This window comes from Cydia pomonella, unplaced genomic scaffold, assembly GCF_033807575.1.
Source record: "Cydia pomonella isolate Wapato2018A unplaced genomic scaffold, ilCydPomo1 PGA_scaffold_125, whole genome shotgun sequence".
In the NCBI taxonomy this organism is placed as follows: domain Eukaryota; kingdom Metazoa; phylum Arthropoda; class Insecta; order Lepidoptera; family Tortricidae; genus Cydia; species Cydia pomonella.
This window is the reverse complement of record NW_026907769.1, coordinates 727-26,956: the sequence shown is the minus strand read 5'-3', so window position 1 is coordinate 26,956 and position 26,230 is coordinate 727. Positions and strand designations below refer to the sequence as shown.

At 38.2% G+C, this 26,230-nt stretch overlaps 1 protein-coding gene and 1 long non-coding RNA gene across 2 annotated transcripts; both read right to left on the bottom strand.

Annotated features, from left to right (window-relative positions):
- Nucleotides 1-17,331: 17,331 nt before the first annotated feature.
- Nucleotides 17,332-18,555, bottom strand: LOC133533214 (uncharacterized). The gene has a single exon (XM_061872168.1). The coding sequence runs from the start codon at nucleotides 18,553-18,555 to the stop codon at nucleotides 17,332-17,334; it is 1,224 nt and encodes a 407-aa protein (XP_061728152.1).
- Nucleotides 18,556-24,449: 5,894 nt separating this feature from the next.
- Nucleotides 24,450-26,003, bottom strand: LOC133533213 (uncharacterized). The gene is made up of 3 exons (XR_009801831.1): nucleotides 25,646-26,003; nucleotides 25,373-25,547; nucleotides 24,450-25,201 (listed from the first exon to the last, which is right to left on the bottom strand). It is a non-coding gene; the product is annotated as an uncharacterized LOC133533213 (long non-coding RNA).
- Between the last annotated feature and the right edge of the window lie 227 nt (nucleotides 26,004-26,230).

Here is a 26,230-nt window from a genome sequence, read left to right as displayed (position 1 = left end):
TTTTAGGTAAATGTTAACGACCGGTCTGACCTAGTGGGTAGTGACCCTGCCTAATGAATGAAGCCCATGGTCCTGGGTTCGGATCCGGTAAGGGCATTTCTTTGTATGATGAGCACAGATATTTGTTCCTCCTTGCTCCTTGGACTTGGCCAATTGGTGTAAGAATGTCCCCTATAATGTCCTACAATATTGTTGCCGATTTTGTATGCTAGGCGTCTGTTTACGGCGCATTTAGTTGGCCATTTTAGTGATTTTTAAAGTAACTAGTTCTTATAAAACAAGAATAGCATAGAAGCAAAACGTACTGACACAGCACAGGTCACAATGGTAATATTGAGATTTTACAAAAAACTATTCATCTAGGCCAAAATTTAGAAGGGAAAATGTCGTGGAAAAATGTCCACTAATTCACACCTTTATTAATAATAAGTAATGACATAATATAAAAACCTGCCAAGAGCATGTCGGGCCATGCTCAGAGTAGGGTTCCGTAGTTACTCTTCCGTCACAATAAGCTAAACTGGAGCTTAAAGTATAGTAAATTGGTTAACCAAGGGATGAAACGGTACCTTTCACCTGAGTAAACAAATAGGCAAATTTGCATAATCAGTACCTAATTAAAATAAGTCTTTTTACTATGAAGGGAAAACTTTTTGCGATAACTCAAAAACAGCTAAACTGATCATGTCCGCTATAATTTTCATTTAATGTCTTTCTTAAGCTCTACTTCCACGATTTTTTTCATATTTTTGGACCTATGGTTCAAAAGTTAGAGGGGGGGACACATTTTATTTTTCTTTCGGAGCGATTATCTCCAAATATATTCACTTTATCAAAAAATGTTTCTTGAAACCCCTATTAGTTTTGAAAGACCTTTCCAACGATACCCCACACTCTAGGGTTGAAGCGAAAAAAAATTTCACCCCCACTTTACGTGTAGGAGAGGTACCCTAAAAAAAAAAAAAATTTTTAGATTTTATTGTACGAATTTGTCGGCTTTATTGATTTATAATCCATGCCAAATTTCAGCTTTCTAGCACTAACGACCACGGAGCAAAGCCTCGGACAGACAGACAGACAGACAGACAGACAGACGGACATGGCGAAACTATAAGGGTTCCGTTTTATGCATTTGGCTACGGAACCCTAAAAAAGCAAAAAGTCGTTCAGACACACAGGTCATTATGGTAATACTGAGTTCATATAAAAAAAAAACTATACATCTAGGGCCAAAATTCAGAAGGGAAAATGTCGAGAACATTTGTATGGAAAAATGACCAATAATTCACACCTGTATTTATTTTATTTAAAACTTTATTGCACAAAAGAAAAACTTAATGTACAAAAGGCGAACTTAATGCCATGAAGCATTCTCTACCAGTCAACGTTAGGGCAAAGCAGAAAAGATTGTAGGCGGTGCTTTTAAAACTAAAAGAAATTATTATTGAAAGAATTGGAGTCCTAATACACCTTTATCAATAATAAGTAATAAAATAATATAAAAAGCACATTAACATACTCAAATTCATTAAAGTTATATAAAACCTCTCCCATACCTACTTAATTCTGTTGTTTTATATCCTTAACATTTTTTTCATTTTACTTATTCGCGCAATAAATAATATTCACTTACGGCCCGATTCGAAGAAAGAGATACGATAACGATAAGTTCTCATTTAGATATCGTTTTATGTCGTATAATTGACAGAAGCAGCTCAATTCGGGCAACCAATGTCACTGATATGTCGTTTAGTTATCAATCGTTTAAAGATCTTTCCAAGATCTTAAACGTGTCTTAATCATTCTTCGAATCGGGCCGTTACCGTAAAATGCTGCAACTTTGCCATTTAAGCTCAATTTTGCCTATTTCATTTCAATTACGATCTCTCGAATTTGCTTAGTTTTTTCTTGTTTTTTACCAGTTGGTAGTAAAATTCATTATTCTGGCAACACATATTTCATTTTTTTACAATGGTAACTCCATTGTTGCTCCGCCAGTTACGTATCATAAGTCGGCGTGAGTGGCAGCATTTTTTTAGTGTCTCGCAACTTTTGAATTTTTATCTACGAAAAAGGTGTTTTTCTGTGAAGTGGTAACGTCCCAGGGTAAGTAAAGACTGTCTATTTCCCGTAAGTTTAATATTTTCAAGAAAAGGACATGATTCAGCATAATAGCGTACTAGGCAATATTGGGCAGTGTTTTGGAAACTTGAATGACCAATTTTGCCTGGGTCTAGGGCTGTCACTAGCTGAATTTTATAAATGTACAGAAAAGAGTAAAAATAAGCTTGCCTAAACTGCTTAAATGAGTTCATTTATTGCAAGCTTTTTATTAACTTGCAATGTTTGTTTAAGTCAAATCTTGCAAGTCGATTTTCACCGACTTTCAGTGTGGGTACCTATGTAGATCTGCTGACAATGCAATAATAAACTAACATTAACAAAAAAACTTATGGGTATTAAAATGAAAGTTATAAAAAAACTTATTGCAATCTGTTATTATATTTTATTGTAGTTACTTGCAATTGTATATTTATTGTATTATAATTATGTTGTATGTTTACTTGTAATTATCTTTTTGTTCAAAATTTGCAATCTAATTTTCAACCACTTATTAGCGACCAATTGAGGTGTTTGACATACTTATGTAACTTTGGTGACAATGCAATGTTATGGTACCATCGAGATGGTCTGATGATGGAGACCGAAAATAGCAACTTCTAAACTACACATAATAAACCCACTATGTTTAGGCTCATTTGATTTGTCTTGCAGTTATCTTTCTTATCGAAATCTGGGTTGTCAGGTGTCAGGTCGATTACAATTGGAGTTCAAAGGTGATGGGTGATTAGAACTTTACAATGAAATAGAACTTTACACTATAATAATGCATTGAAAATTAGCAAAATAGTGTATCTGCAATGTACTTGTAATAAAAAAATTAAAATAAGTTCTAATTATTAAATACTAAAAGAAAAAGAAATCAAAAAACATTATATTACATTTGTTGGTTGATTATTTTGTAACTAACAATATAAATAGATTTTTTAATAATAATATTTTTTTGGCACAACCCTACAGTTAACGATATTTTGTATAGAAAGTTTGTGGAACCTGCTACAACTTTACCTATTGCATGTGAAAAAAAAAGTATTAAGCTTATGGCAATAATTTGACTGTCAGGGACAAGCATAATGTCTCATGCACAAGAGTAAATATTATTGCAAATAGCAACACATTATTTATGGAGATATCCGTCTAGGCAAAGTTACGTCTTAGGCCTACAACTTTGCCTGCCACTTTGATTGCTTGTAAATCGGAAATACAGTATGATTAGGTAATGAGGTTTGAGTCTTATCTGGTAAGGCATAGGGTATGTTTTCCGACTAATACTCATGAAACTCATAATGAAAAATAGGTTCACAGATATAAGAAAAAAACGTCAAAATCCAGGCAAAGTTGCAGCGTTTTTACTTACTATTATTGTCACAACGAAACTTCATAATTTAAATTTGAAATCAAATTAATTTGCAACTTATACATAACTTCACTATATCATATCATAGGAACTTAGACAACAGCCCTTCCCTATTTACAAAATTACAACAGAAAGTTACGAAGGGACTGATCACATATAATGCATATGCAGAAATTCAGAATCTTATTCTCTATATCTCATTTATATTTAGTTTGGTGTGAAGTTTATGTCGGCGGCCAATCGTAAAATCAGACAGATCATGAAATTCCTAGCCATAATGAGTAGCGGTACTGATAAATCCGCTATTTAACGCTAGATGTCGACTACGAAAATAATAAGCGTTTGATAAGAAACCTGATGTATGGAGTGAGAACTATATGCTTAGGTACTTATCTATAGTTGAGTAATTTAAAATTATATACGGAAACTAGATTTTGTCTAAAAGCTTAGCTACCTACTGCTAGAAAATCACTCCGCAACTACTTTACAGACGCCTGAGATAAGTGGTAGACTTAAGGTGACATTCGGATATCAACTGCAGCTGCATTACTGTTGCGACATTACTGCTGCCGAACTGTCACTGTTAATTTCCTTCATAAATGGCGACAGTAATTAATACGGCTAAAATGAATGACGTTCGTTGCCGCATTACTTTCGCGATTTGAACGTTGATTCCGTCACTCATTTTATCAAGAAGTTTGACAGTGACAGCACTCGCGTCAAGGCCGCAGCTAATAAAATCAAAGTACCCTTGTATTAGCTGTTAATTTTAGTCAAATTAAACCTCCTAATACCTTGACACTGGCGAAAGCCATTTAATTTTAAAAGAACGAAGTAGAATAAATAATAGTACTACCATACAGAAATGACACTTCCTACAAAACCGAAGTTTGACAGCGATTCAGGGACGAATCACGCTGTCTCTTTTATTGTATGGCACTATCCCTTCCGACAATTTAGGGTTGTCAAAATTCAAGTCATTATCTTATCTGTAGTGGTGCACGAAAAGGAATGTTAAGTGATGCCAAGCCTAAAAATTGTTCGTAGCAATACTGAACGTGACTGAACCAAGCGGAGCCGAGAACCTGTGTTGCCCCACTGGCAGTAATGCTGCAACAGTAACGCAGCTGCAGTTGACAACCGAAAGTAAACTTTTAGCATGTTTCTTAAAAACAGTACGAGTAGTATAGTTGATCTCCCATCAATAGTGTTCGTGATTCTGAGAAGGAATAACCTTAAAATGTTAGGAATTTAAGAACACTTTAACTTGCAACTGTAACAAGCCCATTTGCAATGAGAGCGAGCATATTTTTAAGTGTAATTTACTGTAATTTTTCTGAATAATTTATTCAGAAAATGGATATTCTAGTCCATTTACTTTGGCACTTTAGTTCGGCGAAGGGAAAGAAATGCTTTTAATAAAAGTAATTTCGGGACAAATTTACTCGATTTGGCTTGGATAAAGGTTGAATAATAATTATGGCGGAGAGTTCCCGCAATTTGTTTAAGACGAAAGTTCTTCTCCAAACAAACGTGCTTCCCATTTTCCTATCTAGATGAGATATGTTAACATTATATAAACTATTTTTACATAATTTGATTTATATAAACCAGAGCTATGCTATGCGTTTATGTTTCACTTTTTTCGATATTTTTATTATATGAGTTATGTAGACGCTTCCAAAAGTATGTTCGTATTTTATTTCACTTAAAACAGTCACAAAAATAATGTTAAACAATTGGGAATCGGGAGCGTCGATATTTTTATTATATGAGTTAAGTAGACGCTTCCAAAAGTATGTTCGCGTTTTATTTCACTTAAAACAGCTATAATAATTAATATTAAACGAATGGGCATAGGAAACGTCGATATTTTTATTATATGACTTAAAATGTAGACGCTTCTAAAAGTATGCTCGCATTTTATTTCGCTTAAAACAGTTATAATAATGAATGTCAAACGAATGAGCATAAACTGTAGGGGTAGCACAGGAGACATAAGATGTTTGACGCGAGGTGTAAATGTGAAGTTTATGCTTCCAATGTAGCCCACAAGATGGCAGAACCTACTATGCACAAGGAAAACGAACGAGAACGGTAGATTGCAGCACTCGTTTTGGCGTGAAGTGTCAGTTACATGTTTATGTTTCCGCGCACTCCAACGCGCACGGTCCCTATAGTAATATCCTGAGAGTAAAATAGGGAATACGTTTATATCGAGAAGTAGTAATTGTAGATATTGGTACGACCTTTAATCAGGGATCGGAACCGGTTTTTTGCAAAACATCGAAATAACCATATATTTCGGTTTATTTTATACTCAAAATGTAGGACTCAGTTGTGTTTTCAGATAACGACTTCGTATTATTAGATTGCCCGATTAGGAATGAAATAATTGACAAAGAACGAAAAAATACCGTTTTCGTTCCCATACAAAAAATACCGGTTTCCGATCCCTGCCTTTAATTAAAGTTTATAATTGGTTAAAACCTTGTTTAATAAATTTCCCGAAATTTCGAGATTTCCCGAAAATTTGATCACCAGTTCCGATTCCGATACTGGATGGAAGTGCCCATTCTTGAGAATTTTCGAGAAATATCAGTCTCGGGAATTCCCGGAAGCATTCCCTATGTACAATATTTTAGACGAATTCGTGAAATCTAAATTGTTATTCAAAACAAAATATTTATTGAAAACAGAATGGACACATCGTAGCATGGGTTGTAGTAAAATTTTGGTTAGTTATTTTTTTCTTAAAGTGACATTTGGATGGTACGAGTATGTAACTGCAGCGGTATTACTGTTGCGACATTACTGGCGCGGCCATGACGCGGGCGATATAGCTGTCAATTTCCTTGATAAATAAGTAACTGATTAAATGTCATCTCAAAATCGCGACTATAAGGCCGGTTGTAGATGTCCGGTGTTTTCGCCGGAAACCGGACCGTGTTACGCGACTACGTCCGGTTTTGTACCGACAGCTACACCCAAGAAAACCAGACATCGTCGCCTAACCCGGACAATTGTCCGGCGAAAACCCCGGACATCTACAACCGGCCTAACTCGACGGCGATTGTCTTCCGTTTTGTACAATGTACAATATAGTAACAATGTCTGTACATTGTACCTGGGGGTACCTGTGTACCCCCCTGCATAGAAGTTTTGTATGAAGGGGTACTTTATATCTGCAGCTGACCGTACAAGGTAGGTAGATACCTAAGTAAGTATGTAGCTTCCACCTAAGCTAATTTTGCTCCAACTTGAACAGAACAAAGTGAATAAATGTAATTTTTTCATAGCAATGAATGATGACACTGTGAAACTTTATCATTACAATTGCCAACCAGTTTGTTTGGTCGGAATCCATGTTGGTAAAATGTTGAAAACTTAAAACTTAATCAGTTACGAGTACAAGTTTGGGCCCGATTTAGTTTAAGTTTACGCTCGGTTTCATCAAACAGGCAAAATCAGTTCGACTACATTCGTGGCCCAAGTTTTGAGGCTTTGCGTGTAACTTACTCTAAGATCATTCGTGCGAGACCTAGCTAGAGAAAGCCCTCAAGATTGCTAATTAATTTTAAGCAACCGTAATGTGATCTAAAAAAGAGACTTTTAATAACTCCGTTCTTTGTGCCTACTGCACCTTAGAAGAGACGTTCTGAAGTTAACTGCAGCTGCATTATTGTTGTGACGTCGTAGTTGCTGCCGCTGTATCTAATAATTTTCTTGATAAAATTACTGACAGAAAAACGTCAGAATCAGAGCCAGTTATGCGGCTGCGAGCGCTACTTTATTTTATCAAGGAAAATGATACAATCAGCGGCGTGAATAACGATGCTGCAGTAGTAATAGTAATGCGCCTGTTGTTGACATTCTAACGTCACCTTAACAATGATATACACCCGCCTTGTAACCCAGTACACAGTACGGCCTTAAACGACTGGGTCAAATCAAAGTTCATATTGCTTGCACCAATGTCAACACGAGGGAGATGCATTGTGAGTTAGTTTACACAGCCGCTAGCGAATATGTCAGTGTAAAACTCGTGATAAGGAAACATAAAGTCAGTACGCGGAACCGTGGCAGTTGCGTGAGGCATTGCCTTTTCCCTGCCTCCAGAGACCCCCTGTAGTTACTAATACTAATGAACATTTTTGCAATAAGCCTTCGCACAACGAGCGTGCTACTATTAGCCATTTGTTGCTTATTTATTGCTAGGTATCACTCTAATTAAATATTTCCATGAACCACCCCCGCTCTAATTTACGGGTTCAACACGATTTATAAATAAAACTAAGCTAACAATGTCAAATGGATCATCATTATTTTGGATGACAAAACAACGTTCCACGATGGTGGAACACTCATCGTGGGTGTTCCACGTTCCGAAAGATAAGTATTTTGTCGTTTTGTTTTTTTTCCATTCATTGGTACATCGTGAGGAAACCGGACTAATCCCAACAAGGCCTAGTTTACCCCTCTGGGTTGGAAGGTCAGATGGCAGTCGCTTTCGTAAAAACTAGTGCCTACGCCAAATCTTGGGATTAGTTGTCAAGCGGACCCCAGGCTCCCATGAGCCGTGGCAAAATGCCGGGACAACACGCGAGGAACAAGAAGATTGGTACCTTAATTATTCAAATAAGCGTATTCCATGAAGCTGGAGTTGGCGTGAATCCGCTCTGGGCCGAGCAAAGTGGCATCTTGTGTTGGAGGCCAAGACTCATTTTGCGTCATCGTGCCAGCCAAGTAAATGTTTCATGAAGGGCTTAACACGTTTTTATGTTATTTCTGCTCAGAATCATAAACTCTTTCGGTCCTAGTAGGAAAAAGTTTTCCGAGATTTTTATTTACATTCCGTTAATATTTTTTATAGACTTTATAATTCATTTTTTTTTAATTCAAATATACTTTATTCATGTAGGCCTAGCAACAAGCACTTATGAATAGTAAGACAGTATTACATATAATTATCTTAATCTAATTATCTGAGCAATTTATTGATGTTGTAAATATTATTCCATATATAATACTAATGAATATAATTCATAGATCAAATTTATATGACGGTAATAGAAAACGAAAGGAATGAAAAAGGTATGGAAATTTTGGGATACCATTTTTAGGGTTCCGTAGCCAAATGGCAAAAAACGGAACCCTTATTCCAATTAGAATCAAAAGAACTTCTGAGTAAAAAATAACTTCATAATTGCCACATCTATAAAAAGTATACGAGTATATATAATCTATAATAATTCAGCCTATATACGTCCCACTGCTGGGCACAGGCCTCCTCTCATGTGCGAGAGGGCTCGGGCTATAGTCCCCACGCTAGCCAATGCGGGGATTGGGGACTTCACATACACCTTTGAATTTCTTCGTTAGCGTGGGGACTATAGCCCGAGCCCTCTCGCACATGAGCTGAGGCCTGTGCCCAGCAGTGGGACGTATATAGGCTGAATTATTATATATTAAAAATTACACAAAAACCTAAATCTAACCAACCAACACAAAAACTATCCGCAAAACTCGACCCGCGCCCCTAAAAGGCCATCACGCTCGCGCGTTGCCACGTTGAACGGCGATGGACAACCTCTGCATCAGAGGGCCTATCGCGAACCACGTTCGACGGGTTGCCTCTCTGTCTTGTAAATTCATACGTAAGTGTGACAGAGGCAATACGTCGAACGTGGTTCGCGGTAGGTCCTCAGGAACGACCCGGAGCGAGGGTCATGACCACCATAAAATGACATAGTACAACGTCATTTTTCTTTTTCTTCCAGAGTTTGAAAATTGCCAGGCGTAGATACCTACGTGAAATCAAATGGCACCTATCAATAGCATAAAGAATTGTCGCCTTTTCTGGCTACAAGCCAGCCTTTTTTATCTAAAATATTACATTGGAAGCAGAAACTCTACCTCGAATTGGACAAATATAAATTGCTGATATCTGCTATTTATTATTGATGATGTAGTTTATTTATTGTTCTATCGCATAATTATGCCAGATTACGCGCGTACGATGTACGAGGCAGATCAATGTACAATATTCTCCGTGTTTAACGTATTTACTTTAGACAATACAACGAATGGCCGCAAGTCGTCAACAGAAACTGTTAAATAAAAAATTAATCAAAACTCGTTGACGAACGCAACAATGGATGTTGTTTTGAATTGCTGGGACTTTGACAGAATTGAAACGTAACGCCTTGTTATTAAATTCTTCAAAGAAAGTTCTCTTATGTCGTGCAGATAGCGAAATAAACGTAAGGGATTTTATGTTTGCTTTTGTTGAGCAGAGCGACGGAATACATATAATTATACACGGTTCCCGTGAGCATTGCGAGAGATTTTAACAAAGTATTCCTAATCATATTTAAAGACTAAAATGTCCTATGAACTTATTTGGAATTCGCTTTTCAGAATTTCAGAGTTAAAGCCACTTACAAAAAAAAACATATTTTTATTGTTACTTAGTACAAAACGCTTTGTACAAAATGGTGATGTTTCCACTATGGGACCTTGTCCAAATATCGTCAATACATAGATGTCAAAAAGTTTCCTTCGTCGTTGGTTGAGCATAATGTGATATAATGTACCGGCAGTTCACCGACATAATTGCGTTACAGCTGGTTGCGGTTGAAGCTAAATTATTCAGTAATCTCAGCGCTAAGCGCACATTAACAGAGCTTGTGAGCTTGTAGTCTAAGGGACTACCGCGAACTTTCGACATGCTGCTTCTCTGTCGCACTTTTAAATTCGTACGTAAGTGTGACAGGGAGGCAACACGTCTTTAAAATGCATACAACACCAACACCAAAAAGCACAAGAACGAAAAATTGTTTTCAAAGAAAATCCAGCAATTTGTACTGAAAGAAAATACTAAAGAAAAACTAGCCAAGCCATATCAAGCTCTTCAGTGGTGGAGGCCACTATAGCACCTAAAAAAACACGAATAAAAATATTGTAATAAATATTGTATTTGTTCCATTAGTATTCCAGCAATTCGAGATAAAAATAAAGAAACATTCTTAAGTTTGACATTAATGTAATAAATTCAGTGAAGCTTTGCTTTCTCTTTGTTAGCTATTAATAAGTTTTGCGTCGAGCGTTTCGTTTTTTTTTTAAGTTATTAAAATGAGTTATTTTCATATTATTATTATATTAACCAATCGATTCTACAACCGGTATACGGTCTAGTGTGTAATGACCCTACCTATGAAGCCGATGGTCCTGGGTTCGAATCCCGGTAAGGATATTTTCCATTTATTTCAGTATTTGTATATTATATATATCTTTGTCTGTGTAAGTAGGGAGGATATGCCGATTCTGGCTCACTTTAGGTATTTATCTTCCCCCCCCTCCCCCCTCACCCCTCCCCCCCCCCCACCCCCCACCCCTCCCCCCTCACCCCCTCTCACCCCTCCCCCTCCCCCCCCCCTCACCCCCCTCAAACCCCCTCCCCCCCCCCCCACCTTCCCCTCCCCCCCCCCCCCGCCCCCTCCCCCGCCGCTGCCCCTGGCCCTGCGCCCTTGGTAGTTCGGCAAAGATCCGTTAGATGGCGCCACTTGGTAGTTCGGCAAAGATCCGTTAGATGGCGCTACTTGGTAGTTGTTCATTGATCCCCGTCAGATGGCGTTACTTTGTACGTGTAAGTAAGTTAGTTATCGATGAATTTAAAAAGTTCGGCAAAGATCCGTTAGATGGCGCCACTAGCCCCCCTTCCCCGCCGCCTCCCCGCCCTCCCCCCCCCCGCCCCTCCCCGCCGCTGCCCCTGGCCCTGCGCCCCTTGGTAGTTGTGCATATATCCTCGCCAGTTGGCGCTACTTTCTATGTTTAAGGTATTTATCTCCCGAGGGAAAACTTCGCTAAAATAGATGGCACCACTTTGTACGTGTACGACAAACAAAAAGTGACGAGGTGGCCTCCAGTGGCGAAGGTCGGATTCGAACCAGCGTCTTTAGCTGACCGGGGCGTCTTTAGCCAGTTAACGTCATGAACCCCTAGGCCACCCCGTCACGGTGAAACTGGTCCTAATTTCTCGTTACTGGCTCAATTTAGGTATTTATCTCCCGACGTGTTGCATCAGCCGCCACCGTGGCGCCGACGGCCACCTGCAAATTCCTACGTGGGCGTCGAGGTCGATCGAGATAAGAGAGAGAATAAGTTAGATTTAAAATATGCATATATATATTTATATGTTTATATATTGGCGCTACTTTGTATGTATCTGACGCCACAGAGCACGTGTACGCGTCAAGGTCCAGGTCGATGGCATCGGCTTGCTCCAGGTGCGGTTGGTTTTGGAGCTTGTGGTCAACAAATATATGGACTTTGTACTTTTCCAACTGCCCAATAAGTTTGTTTTAAAATATGCATACGGGCATATTTGCAAGAGCACATAATATAGAGTGGTTAAAACCGGATAGAAAAATGTATATTTTCTTGAATACCTGGGTATTCGATATTTATCCAGGTACTAGTCGTAATGTTAAACATACATGTTTTTACTTACATTACGGGATGTTTCATGTTAATCTAAAAGTTGTAACTATTTCTAGTTACATCTGGTAACATTTACATCACACTTTTTAGAAAAGGGAGTTTCTAAACCTAAGTATGTCGTTAACTAGCAAAGTCGAGTATATCTGTATGTGAATAATAAATAAATATCGAATATCCAGGTATTCAAGAAAAATACATTTTTATATCCGGTTGTAACCACTCTATATTATGTAATAGGTATTTTTTAGCTGACCTAATTCCGATTCCTGGTACTGGTGAACTTATTTATACCACGTCGGTGGCAAATACTGTCCGCCTGATGATAAACTGTCACCGTAGCCTATGGATGCCTGCACCTTTAGAATTGTTACACGCGCATTGCCAACACTTTAAAAACCTATACACTGCTTTTTGAATTGGGAATGGGAAATTTCCTATAGCTCGTTGAACAATAATGTGGAGAAATGATCATGTATGCGCAGGTGTGTAGATAGATAGGTATACTGAAATAAAAAAAAAGTTTAAAAGTGAATGAGTAATTATTTATTTACCAATAATTTAGCTATTTTACAATGTCCCCATGCAAGGGTTTTATTACCATTGTTCAAAATGAATCTCTTTTCATCTTTACCACAGAGAATTTTCTTTCTTCTAATTTGAGTGTACATATTGTGCTTATCACTAATCAAATTATACATGTTATCATAGAGAGTTTTACTCAAGTCTAAACAGGTATAGTATTTATTAAAATTTAACCTACGTACAGCAGCGGCGTTAACACCTTTGTTTTTTTTTATACATTTAATTTCGTTATTGTCATCCGAGTCTAATATATACGCATACATTTTTGCCCTTAACCCAACAAATTCTCGTATTATTCTTCCATTGTTTTCGTCCTTCATCATGCCCACAACCTTTTTATTGACTTGTGGTAAATTATATACGTTGTTTTGAGGCAAATCTGAAGTGTCAAATCTGCTTTGCAAGTCAGGTTTAATGTCTTCGTAAAAGTTATCTGTTTTGATATGATAAACAAAAGAGTCGGTGTCCGTGTATAAAAGGCTTACATTATCACCGTATTTATTTAACATGTAATCATAGTGGAAGTTGTACATGATTTGTTTACTCAAATCTAATACACTAAAACCTACATAAATAGGTTTGTCGTATACAATTATGGTTTTGTTCATTTGCACAGCTACCAGTTCTTCAGAGAAAATAGAGGCACTGTGGAAATTTGGTCTGGAAATGTAACGATCGAGACCATATGTAGGTTTTGTTCGTTGCTTATGTTCGCTGTGCAAAGTATCCCACTGTTTACACAACTTGACATCAACCCTTTTCTCGACATTTTCAATAGTTTTCCCGAATATGGAGTTATTCATGAGTTTAAAGAAATCTTTTTCAAAACTGTTTTTAGCTTGGACTCTCATTTGCGAATTTAAGTCAATATATGATTTTAGCCAAGATGATTGATTGAAAGTGAGAATTCTATGAATTTTCTTACAAATTAACCCTTTTTTAATATATAGTTTGAGGTTAGCATAGTGCACAACATAATTGGTTTTGTTATCGAACGTTAGCAATAACTTTTTAATTTTACCCTCAATTGGTAGTTTGGTTTCAGCACAGAAAGGGTAATCATTATGCAAGTCATGTAAGCTATGTGGATACTCCAAATCTACTTCCAATATATATCCAACATCAGAGTCTATCCGTTGTGTTGATATATCAAACAGTTTAACCTCGTCTTCACTCATCCACCTAAAGTTATCGATTGGAAGCGGGCGTCGCATGGCATCACCGTAAAGATTATTTATATCCAAATAGATGATAAAACTGCTGTCCTGATTCACGTCATAATCATGCATGAATATATTATTGGCCTTAGCATAGCGGTTTGACGCTTGACAGACACCACCTCTTATACCTTTCTTTATAAATTGAATCATTTCATAGTCCGTAAACAATTCTAGGCATACTTCGGTATGTTTCAACATGGCGTCCCAACTCAAACCGGGTGCAGTGACATATTGACACGGATCTAATTCATACGCACCTATACACACTTGTCTAAAGTTTTCAAACACTTCAGCCAATAATAGAACATCTGTCTTTAAATATAAGTCACAGTATTCACCCAGAGTTGTAATATTGAACGCATCCCAAACATCTTTTGCATGTTGGTAATCCTCATCGGAAATATTTAAGTCCGTGAGGCTGCTATAGAAGGCGGCCTGAGGGGGTAGCGCAGTTTCCTCAAGCCGCCTCCAGTCACTTACATACTCGTAAGGGAAAACTCCCTTACGCGTATGTAACTTCATATATTTCTCACGTTAGTAACAATTATCGGATGGTGGTAAGAAATTTGGTAGTATTTTGAATTGGTCCTGTGAAAGGTTTGAAACTAGTTTATCCAAGCTACTTGACATGAATTTATACGAGTCGACAAACCTTAGACTGTATTCGTCAATCCTTAAATCGAATGAAATATATTTTTCCTTGTTAATGGGAATGCAGGTTAACTTTCCCTTAATCTTGGCTAATTCCTTAATGAATAGATGACAATCGTAACCGCTCAAATTGTGAAAGACGACTGGTATAAACTTTGGTAATTGGTAATTCAAATTACATGAATTGTGTGTTTTGCCTCTAATATTACCCGTTAAATGACAATGATCAATTACATAAGCTTCATCATCTCCAATTTTTTTCTTGCAAATATGACATATATTGGAGGATGTGTTAGCACCGGTGTGCTGTCGCTGTAATTTTTTTTTGGTGGTACGACTTTTTGCAAGATTTTTAATTCTATCAGCGTCTTCACGAATGCTCTGTATAAATTTCTCCACACGATCTTCACCGCGATAGATAACAAATTTGGATAAATTATTGTCATATTCACAATGAATATAATAGGAAAAACTACATGGCACATGTTTATGGGTGTTACAAGTAGCACTTGTAGTAGTAGACTTTTCATTATCTAACGGAACTAAAATCGATTCAAAGTCACCATAAATTACAAATGGCACTTTCATTTATTTTTATAATTTTTGAAACGTAAGTATTTATTATTAGGCTTAGGTAGCTCTACAAGTGTCTCCCCACAACCAATTGCGCGGTGTCGATCTAGTTTATTTTTATTTGCAAGGGGTGTAAACACCCATCACATATCCATGTTGTTTTTCCATGCTTACTAATTTGCGAACTCACTAAACGAGACAAATTTTTAATCCAACAATAATGTGAAACATCACCTCTCTCAAAATATAACAAATTTACATGATTTTCGCAAGACATTTTCGAAATACGTAGAGGTACAATAGTCAGACCCCTGTCATCCCTTTTCTTATCTGTATCAATACCATATACATTAACACTGATTTTATTTAATTTTTCAAACTTTTTAATGTCCGAGAGACAAACCGGATCTTTATACCTGTCACGTTAAAAATGTCTGTATAATGTGGGTACGATGAGGGACGATCACTGTTTTTATCAACTGGATAGAGAGCACTAATGATGGCCCAATAAAAACACTTGTTATCACGATTTTTCACGTTAACACATGCATTCTTCGATTGCACCTCGGGTGGCAGTGGTATATATGTAGATCCTTTGAGTGGTTGATATTTGTTAACGTTGACGTTGAGAAACTCAATCTTCTCGAGACCCCAACCGCTGTCCCTTTCGTGAAATCTTCACATTTTTTGGAAATACACAAGGATATTTGTTCAAAATACGATGGAAAATCCATACAGTCTTTATGCAGAGCCACGTTTTTTGTGTTGAATGACTTTAGATCACGTATCACTTCACCTTCAGCATTGGTTTTCACAAAAGTACCAAAGAGTTCAACATTTATTTTTACATGTTTATGTGTTTTTAGTTCAATGGTAATCAGCTTTTCAAGCGTTTCTCCAATATTCAACAAATACATTTTAGGATCCAAAATGTCTGCACTCCCATTAATCCGGTATGTAATTATTCTGCACTTGAAGGCACTGTCAACAATGTAAACAGCACCGTCGGCAGACTTTTCTTGTGCACAAAGCAGGATGTGGCGGTCACTTTCCGAATGAGATATCAAACAGTTTGATAATACATCTTCGTTACAAAAGTTGCAATGATGTAACAACGCCATGGTGATGCTTCAATTCACTCGCTCAGACAACGGTACGGTCGTGCCGTGAGGCGGGCTGCGGGCAACTAAGTGAGTTGCATCATGCCATGCGCTGACGTCTGCGGTGCGCGGCGAAGCGGGGAAGGGGAGCCTGGCCGGCGACGCGCCATGCGACGCCCACACATGATTTGCACGTGTCGACACAGAGTGAGTCATTATTGCATCATCGGGCTTGACTGAGAATGGTTAGAGAAAACGGGGATTTCCCGTCGACCAAACACAAGTGAATGATTACATATCTTCAAGTATACTCTGGTGAACCCACTTTGTGAGTAGAAAAAAAAGACGTAATATTCAATTATTACTGCGCGTTATTACTGTACAGCCTACAATTGCATTGGTGTAGGGGAGGAAGAAAGATAAGGTTCTATGTTAAAATAAATAATAAATAGGTTAGTTATTGTTTTTTATTTTTATTTTCATGAAACTTTAACCGTTTCAATTGAAAATATAGGTATTACACAAAATATCGGTGGCATAACACTTGATTTCAGAGTCGACAATATCGTTTACATTGCACAAACTACCTATAATATTGCGTGCATGTTGAACATTAGCGGGGTGATATATCTTGAAATGTTTCTTGAAGAAGTTGAGACGGTTTTCGTAGGTAGACTTTATTTTGTTCAAGTATCCGATACGTGCGTTAATACACTCCATAACACATTCGATATGACTCCATTCCATGTGGTTTATCACCAAGGGGTGTGTGTTCGTCACCGGTTCATTGTCACAGCTGAGTAAAAGTAACGGTACAGGAGAGATACACATCCGAAGACGATCGCACTGAATCAGCTCTGGTGAAACACACATTGGGCTATGAAAGAAGTTTCCAATGACGTCAACTTTTTCCGCAAACATTGCATTCCATTCTTCACAGGTGAGTTCATAATGGCCATTAAAACTGACACAGGTATGTAATCTGATTTTAGCTTGAATAAACTGCAACTTCAAGTATACATGGATATTTGCAATCGGAGCACTTGCACCAGCAGGACAGCGTTTGAGATTGTAGACACTCTTGCTCAGCTCACAGCAACCATCATCAGCACCGGAACAATCAATCGACGGTGTGTAAGAAGGTAAAAAAATGTTTGAATAATTCATTTTTTAAACGTATTTTCAAAGTTCCAAGACACGTTTACAATTGAGGGTGGTCAATGCTCTACTGAATGATTTTACGTGTGGCACTGGTGAGAGCGTTGTACTCAAACAGTGAATCATTGATAATGAGACAGTATGCCGTGGTGTTGGCAGGTACATTCTCTTTAAACTCCATTTCCAATTTAATATCAATAGCACCAGCTCCCGAGTTGAAGCTGTCACACTGTCTGGACGTGTCAATGACTATTAATGGAGAGTGTGTCTTGTAATGAGCATAATTTACTTGAGGGCTGGTATGATCACGGCTGTAGTACGATCGTTGGAAATTGGTAAATGCATCATATAAGAGCGCATAGTTGTTTGTTTTAAATTCAGCCGAAAAAGGATCGTATGGATAATACTGTGCATTCAAATACACCCTGCAATTGGTAAGATTACAATGGTCGAATATACTCATATCTTTGGTCTTGTCGTTCCTGCGTGCCGTTTGGAAACCAACAATGAGATAGCGAGGTTTCTCAAGCTGAGTACTAGTCTTGATGCACCAAATATGACGTTCTGAGGAAGGTAGTATGGGATATTCATACAGTTCCCACGTGCGGAACGCTATCTGAACTGGTATGCTGCCCTCAACATACGACATTAAGCGCAGTTTCTCCTTATCAGATACTTTTATGACTGGCATCCTCCATGTGACACGAGTGATTTCAATCTCACCATTTGGAGTCGGCGGTTTCGGTACCGTATTCGGATCAACGGGTGCTAAATCTAAACAGTTTACATCTATACTGGCGCGATTTAATATCAACTCGTGTTTCCCATTCATTATTACCTTCTTGTAGTCCTCGGCGAAACCCAAGAAATGAGATAGTGGTATGGTTAATGTAAACTTGTCATGTATCTTTTTAGCACCAACTTCCCACCCCGCTGTCTGAAGACTATGGTCCATTTCCTTGGTGTATGAGACTAGTCCCTTAATGGTGGACGTGATGCCGCAGTTTCTCGCTCGATCAATCTCCACACCGTTCCATTCATAACGAATGTCTTGAAATAAAAAAGCAGCACCATTGTTGACCAGTAGACAGCCTTTCTCCACAGTGCCTTCCACTAATATTTGACTTTGACTCGGTAGTAGAATTAGATCTTGACGGTTGATACATATGTGGATGTTATCGTTGTTTTTGAAAGAGTCATTATACGGAGTGTATGGGTGAAATTCTATACTTTCTATACTGTCATCGAATAACACCTTCTCACCAATGTTTAAGATAGATGACGAGGACATACTTTGAAACCGATACTCTGTAAAAATGTACTGTTTTCTCTAGTCAATTTCCTTGGTTGTTGTTGTTTTTTGTAGTGACTGCCGCTGTCTCTCGTTAATACGACGAGTTGTAGTAGTTCTCTCGACGAGAGCAAGATCTCGACTAGTTGTGAAGGTGTTGTTACCAAGGCTTTTATTGTTATGTATAATCATTTTTTTTTTTACTTTTTACGAATATGCAAACGAAGTGCAATGCTTTCACCTCGGAAATTTACCGTATTACCGTGCTCGTTTACAATGCGCAATTCAATGTTTTGTATGCGATTGTTACTCTTCTTGACGGGTAGATATATAATATTGGTAGGTTGTTCAATAATTTGGTAGCCGGGCGGGACGTCAGGTGAAAACTCGTGTAAAACATGTGACGGCTTGTTGTTTACGAATGAGCCCTCCACAATATTGCACTCTATTCTTATAGTGTTTGTAATGATTATATTAATTGTTTTATCCGACCAATGTGATGTTTTTGCTTTAAGCTTTTTCGCTGAATAACCAAACAATGACCCTATGCTGTTTGGTTTGTCAAAGCGAATATCATACTTTGGCGAGAATATCATACACTTGGAGGTATTGTTATTTACAAAGATATCCACCAATTTTTCACCATCACCTTTAGCCCTCTTTGTCATTTCCTCGTTCAAGAGGTGTATTATACTGGAGAGCTCGTATGAACCTTCAGGAATTGCGATTACATCATCCCCATAGTGAAACATATTATTGCTCTTATCAACATTAGGAATAGTGTTGAAAGTCTTAAAGTACACGAGAGCACACTCGTAAAAACCATCATTGTCCAATTCTAGAGCCGGTTGAAAGTCTACATTCAACACAGGCTCGTTACCGCTCAGACTTATTGTGAATGATGTCATAGACATGATACTGACGGGTAGACGATTAATGTAAGAATGAAACTACACATGTAATGCTCATGATATTTATTTAAAACAAACGCTTAGCATTGGTACACAGGAAGGCCAAACATAAGTGTCCACAATTTACAGTATTAAATTTCTGTAATCGATTGTAATTATACTCTACTCGCATGTTGCGCTGTTGTTTGGTACTAGCGGAATCATTTATATAATCAATAAACTCTCGAGGTGGTCTCAAATCACCAAAGCTATCAAAATATAGACAATAATCACCCTTTTTCGCATAGGCACACCAATGTGTACCTTCACCCTGCTGAGAGTCTAAATTGATAATACCAGTTTCATAATAGTGAGGTTTCTTTGGGAGATTATCTCGCATGAAAACACCCCTAAAGTAGGGGATTTTCTCTCTACGTGCAAATCTCACAATGTCCACATCGGTGAGAGCTTGACCAATCGGAGGTAAATCTAAATTCTTGTTTTTTTTTTCGCCACTTTTGCAGTTGCCGATACTGTTGCTGCTGCTGCTGCTGCTGCGTTATTAGCCGGTTTAATGTAGAGTCCCATTCCACGTTTATAAGGTGCTAAATATAAACCTCTACCGACAATCTTGCTTTCATTATTATTATTATTATTTCTATTCCTGACCATTTCATAAATATTTTAGCAGCAGTGGTAACACCGCCGGCCAAAGTTCCCGTGGCTGCTAAAGCACCCAGTAGCGGTATCAAAGCTGGTAGGAAACCGCCTTTCTTAGGTATTGGAATGACTCGCTGTTTCTGTTGTCCCTTAACAATTTTCCCTTTAACAAAATGTTTAGCAGCTTTTACACCCACTTTTAGTAGTGTATTAGTAGCTGTATCCTTCTTTTTCGCAATGTGTTTTTTACAGCATCACGACTTGCTTTAATGACTTTAGATATGGGAATCATACCCATACCGTGTTTAACTTTATATTTCATAATCTTATCTACCGCTAACGCGGCAATACGTTCACCAATTGAATTGTTACCACGCCAACGATTTTCAGCAGCTTGGGCCAATCGCAAATCTGCTTGATGACGTCCCTCCAATGTTTTATCACGTGAGTAGGCAATATCGTGTAATTTACAAGCTTCGTCAAGCGGATTCACACCGGGATCGTTGCGAGCCAATCTCTCCTTCAATCTAGTACCGGGACCGCAATAATTGTAACCGGGTATGTGCGCTTCGAATGGTAGATTATTAATTAAATTATTTATAATACCCCCACCGCTACTATGAGATCGCAGTCGTCTAGGTCGTTTGGGATTATGCTTAACACTAACCCCGCCAATGTGTGTTATCATCTCAAGTATCTATACTTGACTGTGTACGTGAGTATAAAGTATGCCTATATATCTATATAATATTTCTGTGGCCCTAGTGAAAAAGGGTACAAGTCTCTGGCAGCGCAGATGTAAAGGGGTGTAAGTTCCACGTAACACTTATGCCCTTATATACTTAAACTGCCAGAGACTTGTACCCTTTTCACTAGGGCCACAGATTTAAACCTTTGAAATTTGATCATGTATGTGTGTATGTGTGAGTATAAAATACATGTCCTAACGATTTGATACATCACAGTGAAATGAAGCTTAAAAAACAAAACACGTCACTGGCTATTAAAGATTGGAGTGTTGTGCTAGATGATAATGTGAAACCAGCAATGACTCGTCGCTCCCTTAAACATGGCTCGTTACTGGCGAATAACATTAGATGTCTCATCTGTGGACCTTCCAACTGTGGCAAGACAAATGTTCTGTTGTCTCTGCTCTTACATCCGAACGGTGTAAAGTTTCATAATGTTTATCTTTATTCGAAATCATTGAATCAACCTAAATACAAGTTTCTGAGTGACGTTTTAGAGCAAGCGGGTGACATACCGTTTCACACGTACAATGATAAGAGTCAAGTCGTCCCACCGGAGGAAGCTGCGGAGGACAGCGTCATTGTATTTGACGATGTGGCTTTGGAAGATCAAGATGCCATTCGTCAGTACTTTGCAATGGGACGTCATCGTTGGTTAGATTGTTTCTACTTATGCCAGACATATAGTAGGATACCTAACCAGTTGTACGTGATAATGCCAATCTTATATTGCTATTCAAACAGGACGAGTTGAATTTAAAACATGCCTATGACGATCACGTGAACACCGATATGGGTTGGGAAAAATTTAAGGAAATTTGTCGCGAGTGTTGGCAGAAAAAGTACACTTTTTTAACAATCGACAAGGAGAGAGACATTAATAAGGGTCGATATCGTAAAGGATTTGACGTTTTCATTATTGTATAAAATTTAGTGTCATCTCCGGTTTATTATCAGTTTTATGTTGTCAGCTACTGAAGAACAACGTCGTTTAATTTATATCCTATCAACATATTAGCATCGGCCGTACCAAAAGCAGCAGCAGCAGCAAAAGCAGCATCAGCACATACACTATAAAATAAAATATGTTTGGTAATAAAAAGTTGAAACGGAACTCGTAGATTCCATTGAGAGTGTAAAGAGAAAAGTAAAAGCGTTGCGAGCAGATAAAACTTTGCTTGACACTTCGCTAGCTCAAACCTTTGAACCAATTACAAAACCCGCTCAATGTTTTAATGACTAAAGCTTTAGAATCTAAAGGTAATAATAATAATGATGACAATGCTAAACCAGCAGTAATGAATAACCCCCAGCTCCCTTTGATAAAGACCTCCACACCATTGTCAAAACATTCACGTAAAAGGAAATATCTGATTAAAACCGAAGAACCCAATAGTAAACTGATTAAGTGGAGTAATAATCTTTTTACAAAAACACAACAGTTTGATGATGCTGCTGATGATGATGATGATGATGAAGATGATTCTAATGATGATGCTGATAATGATGATGATGATGATGAAAGAAAAACAGAGGGAGATGAAGAGTTTAGCGATGCTGAAGATATGAAGTCGGCTCTTGAATTTGATGAAGGTGGTGGTGGTAGTGGTAATAGTAGTATTGATGATCTACAAAATAAATATATGAAACATCTTTTAAAAACATCAAAAATACCATTTGGTGTTTATCTCAAGGATAATAAAATGCATATTGGTAATAGTCGGGTTAAAATCATTGATGACGTGTTACATATTAAAGATTCACGATTCAACCTAACTCCTGGACTGTTGGAACTTATCTTTAAAAGAATACCAAACAAGAATATAGTTTTGAGAAAAGATGTAGAGGATTACAATAATATTTTAGACATTACAAACGCTCATCGTAGAGGATTCTCGCCAAACGGCCAATTGAGTGGAGATAGAAGTGTAAAATATCAATGTTACATTAAACAACCACAAGAATCAAAGAAACATAAAGAAGGTGGATGTTTGAACTCTGGTAGAAGAGATGTATTAACAACTAAAACTTTTTATCCTAAAACTGATTATATCTATTGGGATGATCCCAACGAACTGGTGAGCCGTTTACAGCTTTTGATAGCATCACAGAATGCTGGCAACACCTCTCATTCGAACGAGATCAATGCAATCGTTGAGGAACTGACTGAGAGCGGTATAATTTTAAAGTAAGAAAACAGACCCTCTTCTGTTTTAGCTGTTTTTAAACCTGTTCTGAGCTGTTATCTAATAAAACAGACATGTTTTGTAACTAAGCCTCTCCCCCCTTGCTACCTTGTTATAAATACCGATGAGGCCTCCCCCATCGTTCACTTTCACAATGCCTCTTAACAAGTTTGGACAATACTTGGGTAGCGAGTCTACAATCCGTGACGACTTGAAAGTGGAACGAGATTTAGTAAATTTTGAAAATAGACGGGTGGCAGGAATTCATAAATCTTTTCTTAAAACTGATGCTATTTGTAGGGCTGAATTGGATGAACAAGTAGTATTTTTAAACACAAAGCTAAAGGCAAATATTAAAGATATAAAAGATTTACGGGTAAAGGTTGAACAATTATCAGCTAGAATTACTACACAAACACACGCACCACAACCAGCCCAAACACCATCAGCAACGGCAATAGCTCCAGGAAAGCGATTGAAGAAAAATGAGTAAAGGCTCAAGTGGTCAACGAGATACACAGGTATGCGAGAAAAACATTTCCACGTCGTCGATTCATTCAGAGGGGGCTCGATGACACATGGCAGATTGATCTAATTGATATGCAAAAGTACTCCAAGGATAATAACAACTACAAGTACATTCTAGTGTGTATCGATACCTTTTCCAAATACGCTTGGATGCAACCGCTAAAGTCTAAGAGCGCTGAAGATGTTATAAAGGCAATGAGCAGAATTTTGAGTGAAAACGGGAGAAAGCCCAAGAATATTCAATCAGATGATGGAAAAGAGTTTTTCAATGTCAAATTTAAATCGCTCATGAAACATCATCATATCAATCACTACTCTACCTATAGTGTCATGAAAGCTTCCATAGTGGAAAGGCTAATTAGAACCTTAAAACATTGGATTTGGAAACAATTTAGCATGAATGGTTCCTACAAATGGATACAGCTGACAAGTGAAGTGGAACAATATTACAATAACAAACTGCATCGTACTATCGGTATGGCACCGGCGAGTGTGAATAAAAACAACTCTAAACAGTTGTTACATAAAGTCTACAATCACATTAAAGTCAAACCACGTGCCAAGTTCAAGGTCGGTCAACATGTGAGAATTAGTAAATATAAATCCACTTTCGCCAAAGGCTACACCGGCAATTGGACTACGGAAATATTTACAATAACTAAAGTGCAAACTACTAATCCAGTGACCTATTTACTTCAAGACGCTAATCACCAACCCATCTCTGGATGTTTTTATGAACAAGAGTTGCAGAAAACTAAACACAATGACATTTATCTAGTGGAAAAAGTTTTAAAGCGTCGTGGAAATAAAGTGTATGTAAAATGGCTTGGCTTAAATGAAAAAAGTTGGATAGAAAAAGATAACATTGTGTAACATTCCTATATTCAGTAATATGAATTTATTATTAATACGTGTACATTAAAACATTTACATTCGCAGCGAGCTAACAATTTAAAATTAAACAATGACAAGGAATAAATGCATCATCACCTTAATATGTACGAGCATTCTTACATTTAGGTTCACATTCATAATCACCGGAAGCTATTATGTTTGGACCTAGCACACAAAATATTACATTGATTAAATAATTAAAAGATTTAGTATTGAACACCACGCGTGAAAATAGTTCCGCTGTAACGCCACCTAATAACGCAATCCAGTCTTGATAGTTGATTTGAGCATCTCCCACTATCTCTTCTACGTCATCGTTTAAATCGTCCCACATTACAATTAACTGGTAAATATGACAATCGTCATGGTGACCTTCGATATACAATCGTTTTAAACAATCTCGCTACTTCCGCTCTAAATGTGTGAAATGGCATGGGGAGGCGCCATCTATTAATCAGAGTATTGTTCTGGAACGCTTTTATCCACTTGCTTTTACATCCTTGATAAAAAGATTTCATTTCATCGCTCGTATCGCTCTCAGAAGCGCTCTCTAGGCAGTTTGTTTTTCCCTTGTCCCCATCGTCTTGTTTTAACAGTGCCTTTGCTGTTGCCATCGGTTGTGGTCCGGGTGACGATTGCGAAGTGGAGCTGCTACAGCCACCGTCACAGCCGCCGCCGCCGCTTGTGGTGGTGGACAACCAGCACTGGCAGCACCAAGTGGTGATGGTATTGTTGTCGGCTGGGGAAAATATAATAAAAAATATTGTTATTATTTATATTAAAAGTCAGCAAGTGTTCCTAATTGAGAACATAAGGGATAGGTCGAAAGTGATAGATTATTTAAACTACACAGACAGAACAGAGGTGAAATACTCAAATGTGAATGTGAGTATAATACAACTATACCTACATTTGGTATGTGATGAAGCTTGCGGATCCATGATTTCAACGCAATATTCGTTGTGACACTGTAGTGGGAATATGGTTCAACATGCTCTTTTATAGCAGAAAAATTCAGTGGAGGGGTGGGGTGTAGACGGGCGGGGCGCATGTGGTAAAGAAACGTGTGAAACGGTTCTCATGAACTATATGAAAAGAGGAAAATATTTGTTTGTTAAGTTATCGTACAGGAAACGAAACTACATTATTTTGTAATAATTAAAATATAAATATATGTACTTACCTCAACTTTCGGTGCAAACTGAATCATCTTTGTCGAGCGAGGTCAAATGTAGTCATTTACATTATTGCTCAACGAGCTATAGGAAATTGGCATCGATACATGCGAATTTCACATAACGCCTAGTCTCACTACGATTGCATATATAGTCGAGAAATTAGGACCAGTTTCACCGTGACGGGGTGGCCTAGGGGTTCATGACGTTAACTGGCTAAAGACGCCCCGGTTAGCTAAAGACGCTGGTTCGAATCCGACCTTCGCCACTGGAGGCCACCTCGTCACTTTTTGTTTGTCGTACACGTACAAAGTGGTGCCATCTATTTTAGCGAAGTTTTCCCTCGGGAGATAAATACCTTAAACATAGAAAGTAGCGCCAACTGGCGAGTATATATGCACAACTACCAAGGGGCGCAGGGCCAGGGGCAGCGGCGGGGAGGGGGCGGGGGAGGGCGGGGAGGCGGCGGCGGGGAAGGTGGGGGAGGGGGGGAGGGGGGGTGAGGGGGGGAGGGGGGTGAGGGGGGGTGGGGGAGGGGGGGGAGGGGAGGGGGTTGCGGGGGGGAGGGGGAGGGGGGAGGCGGCGGCGGGGAA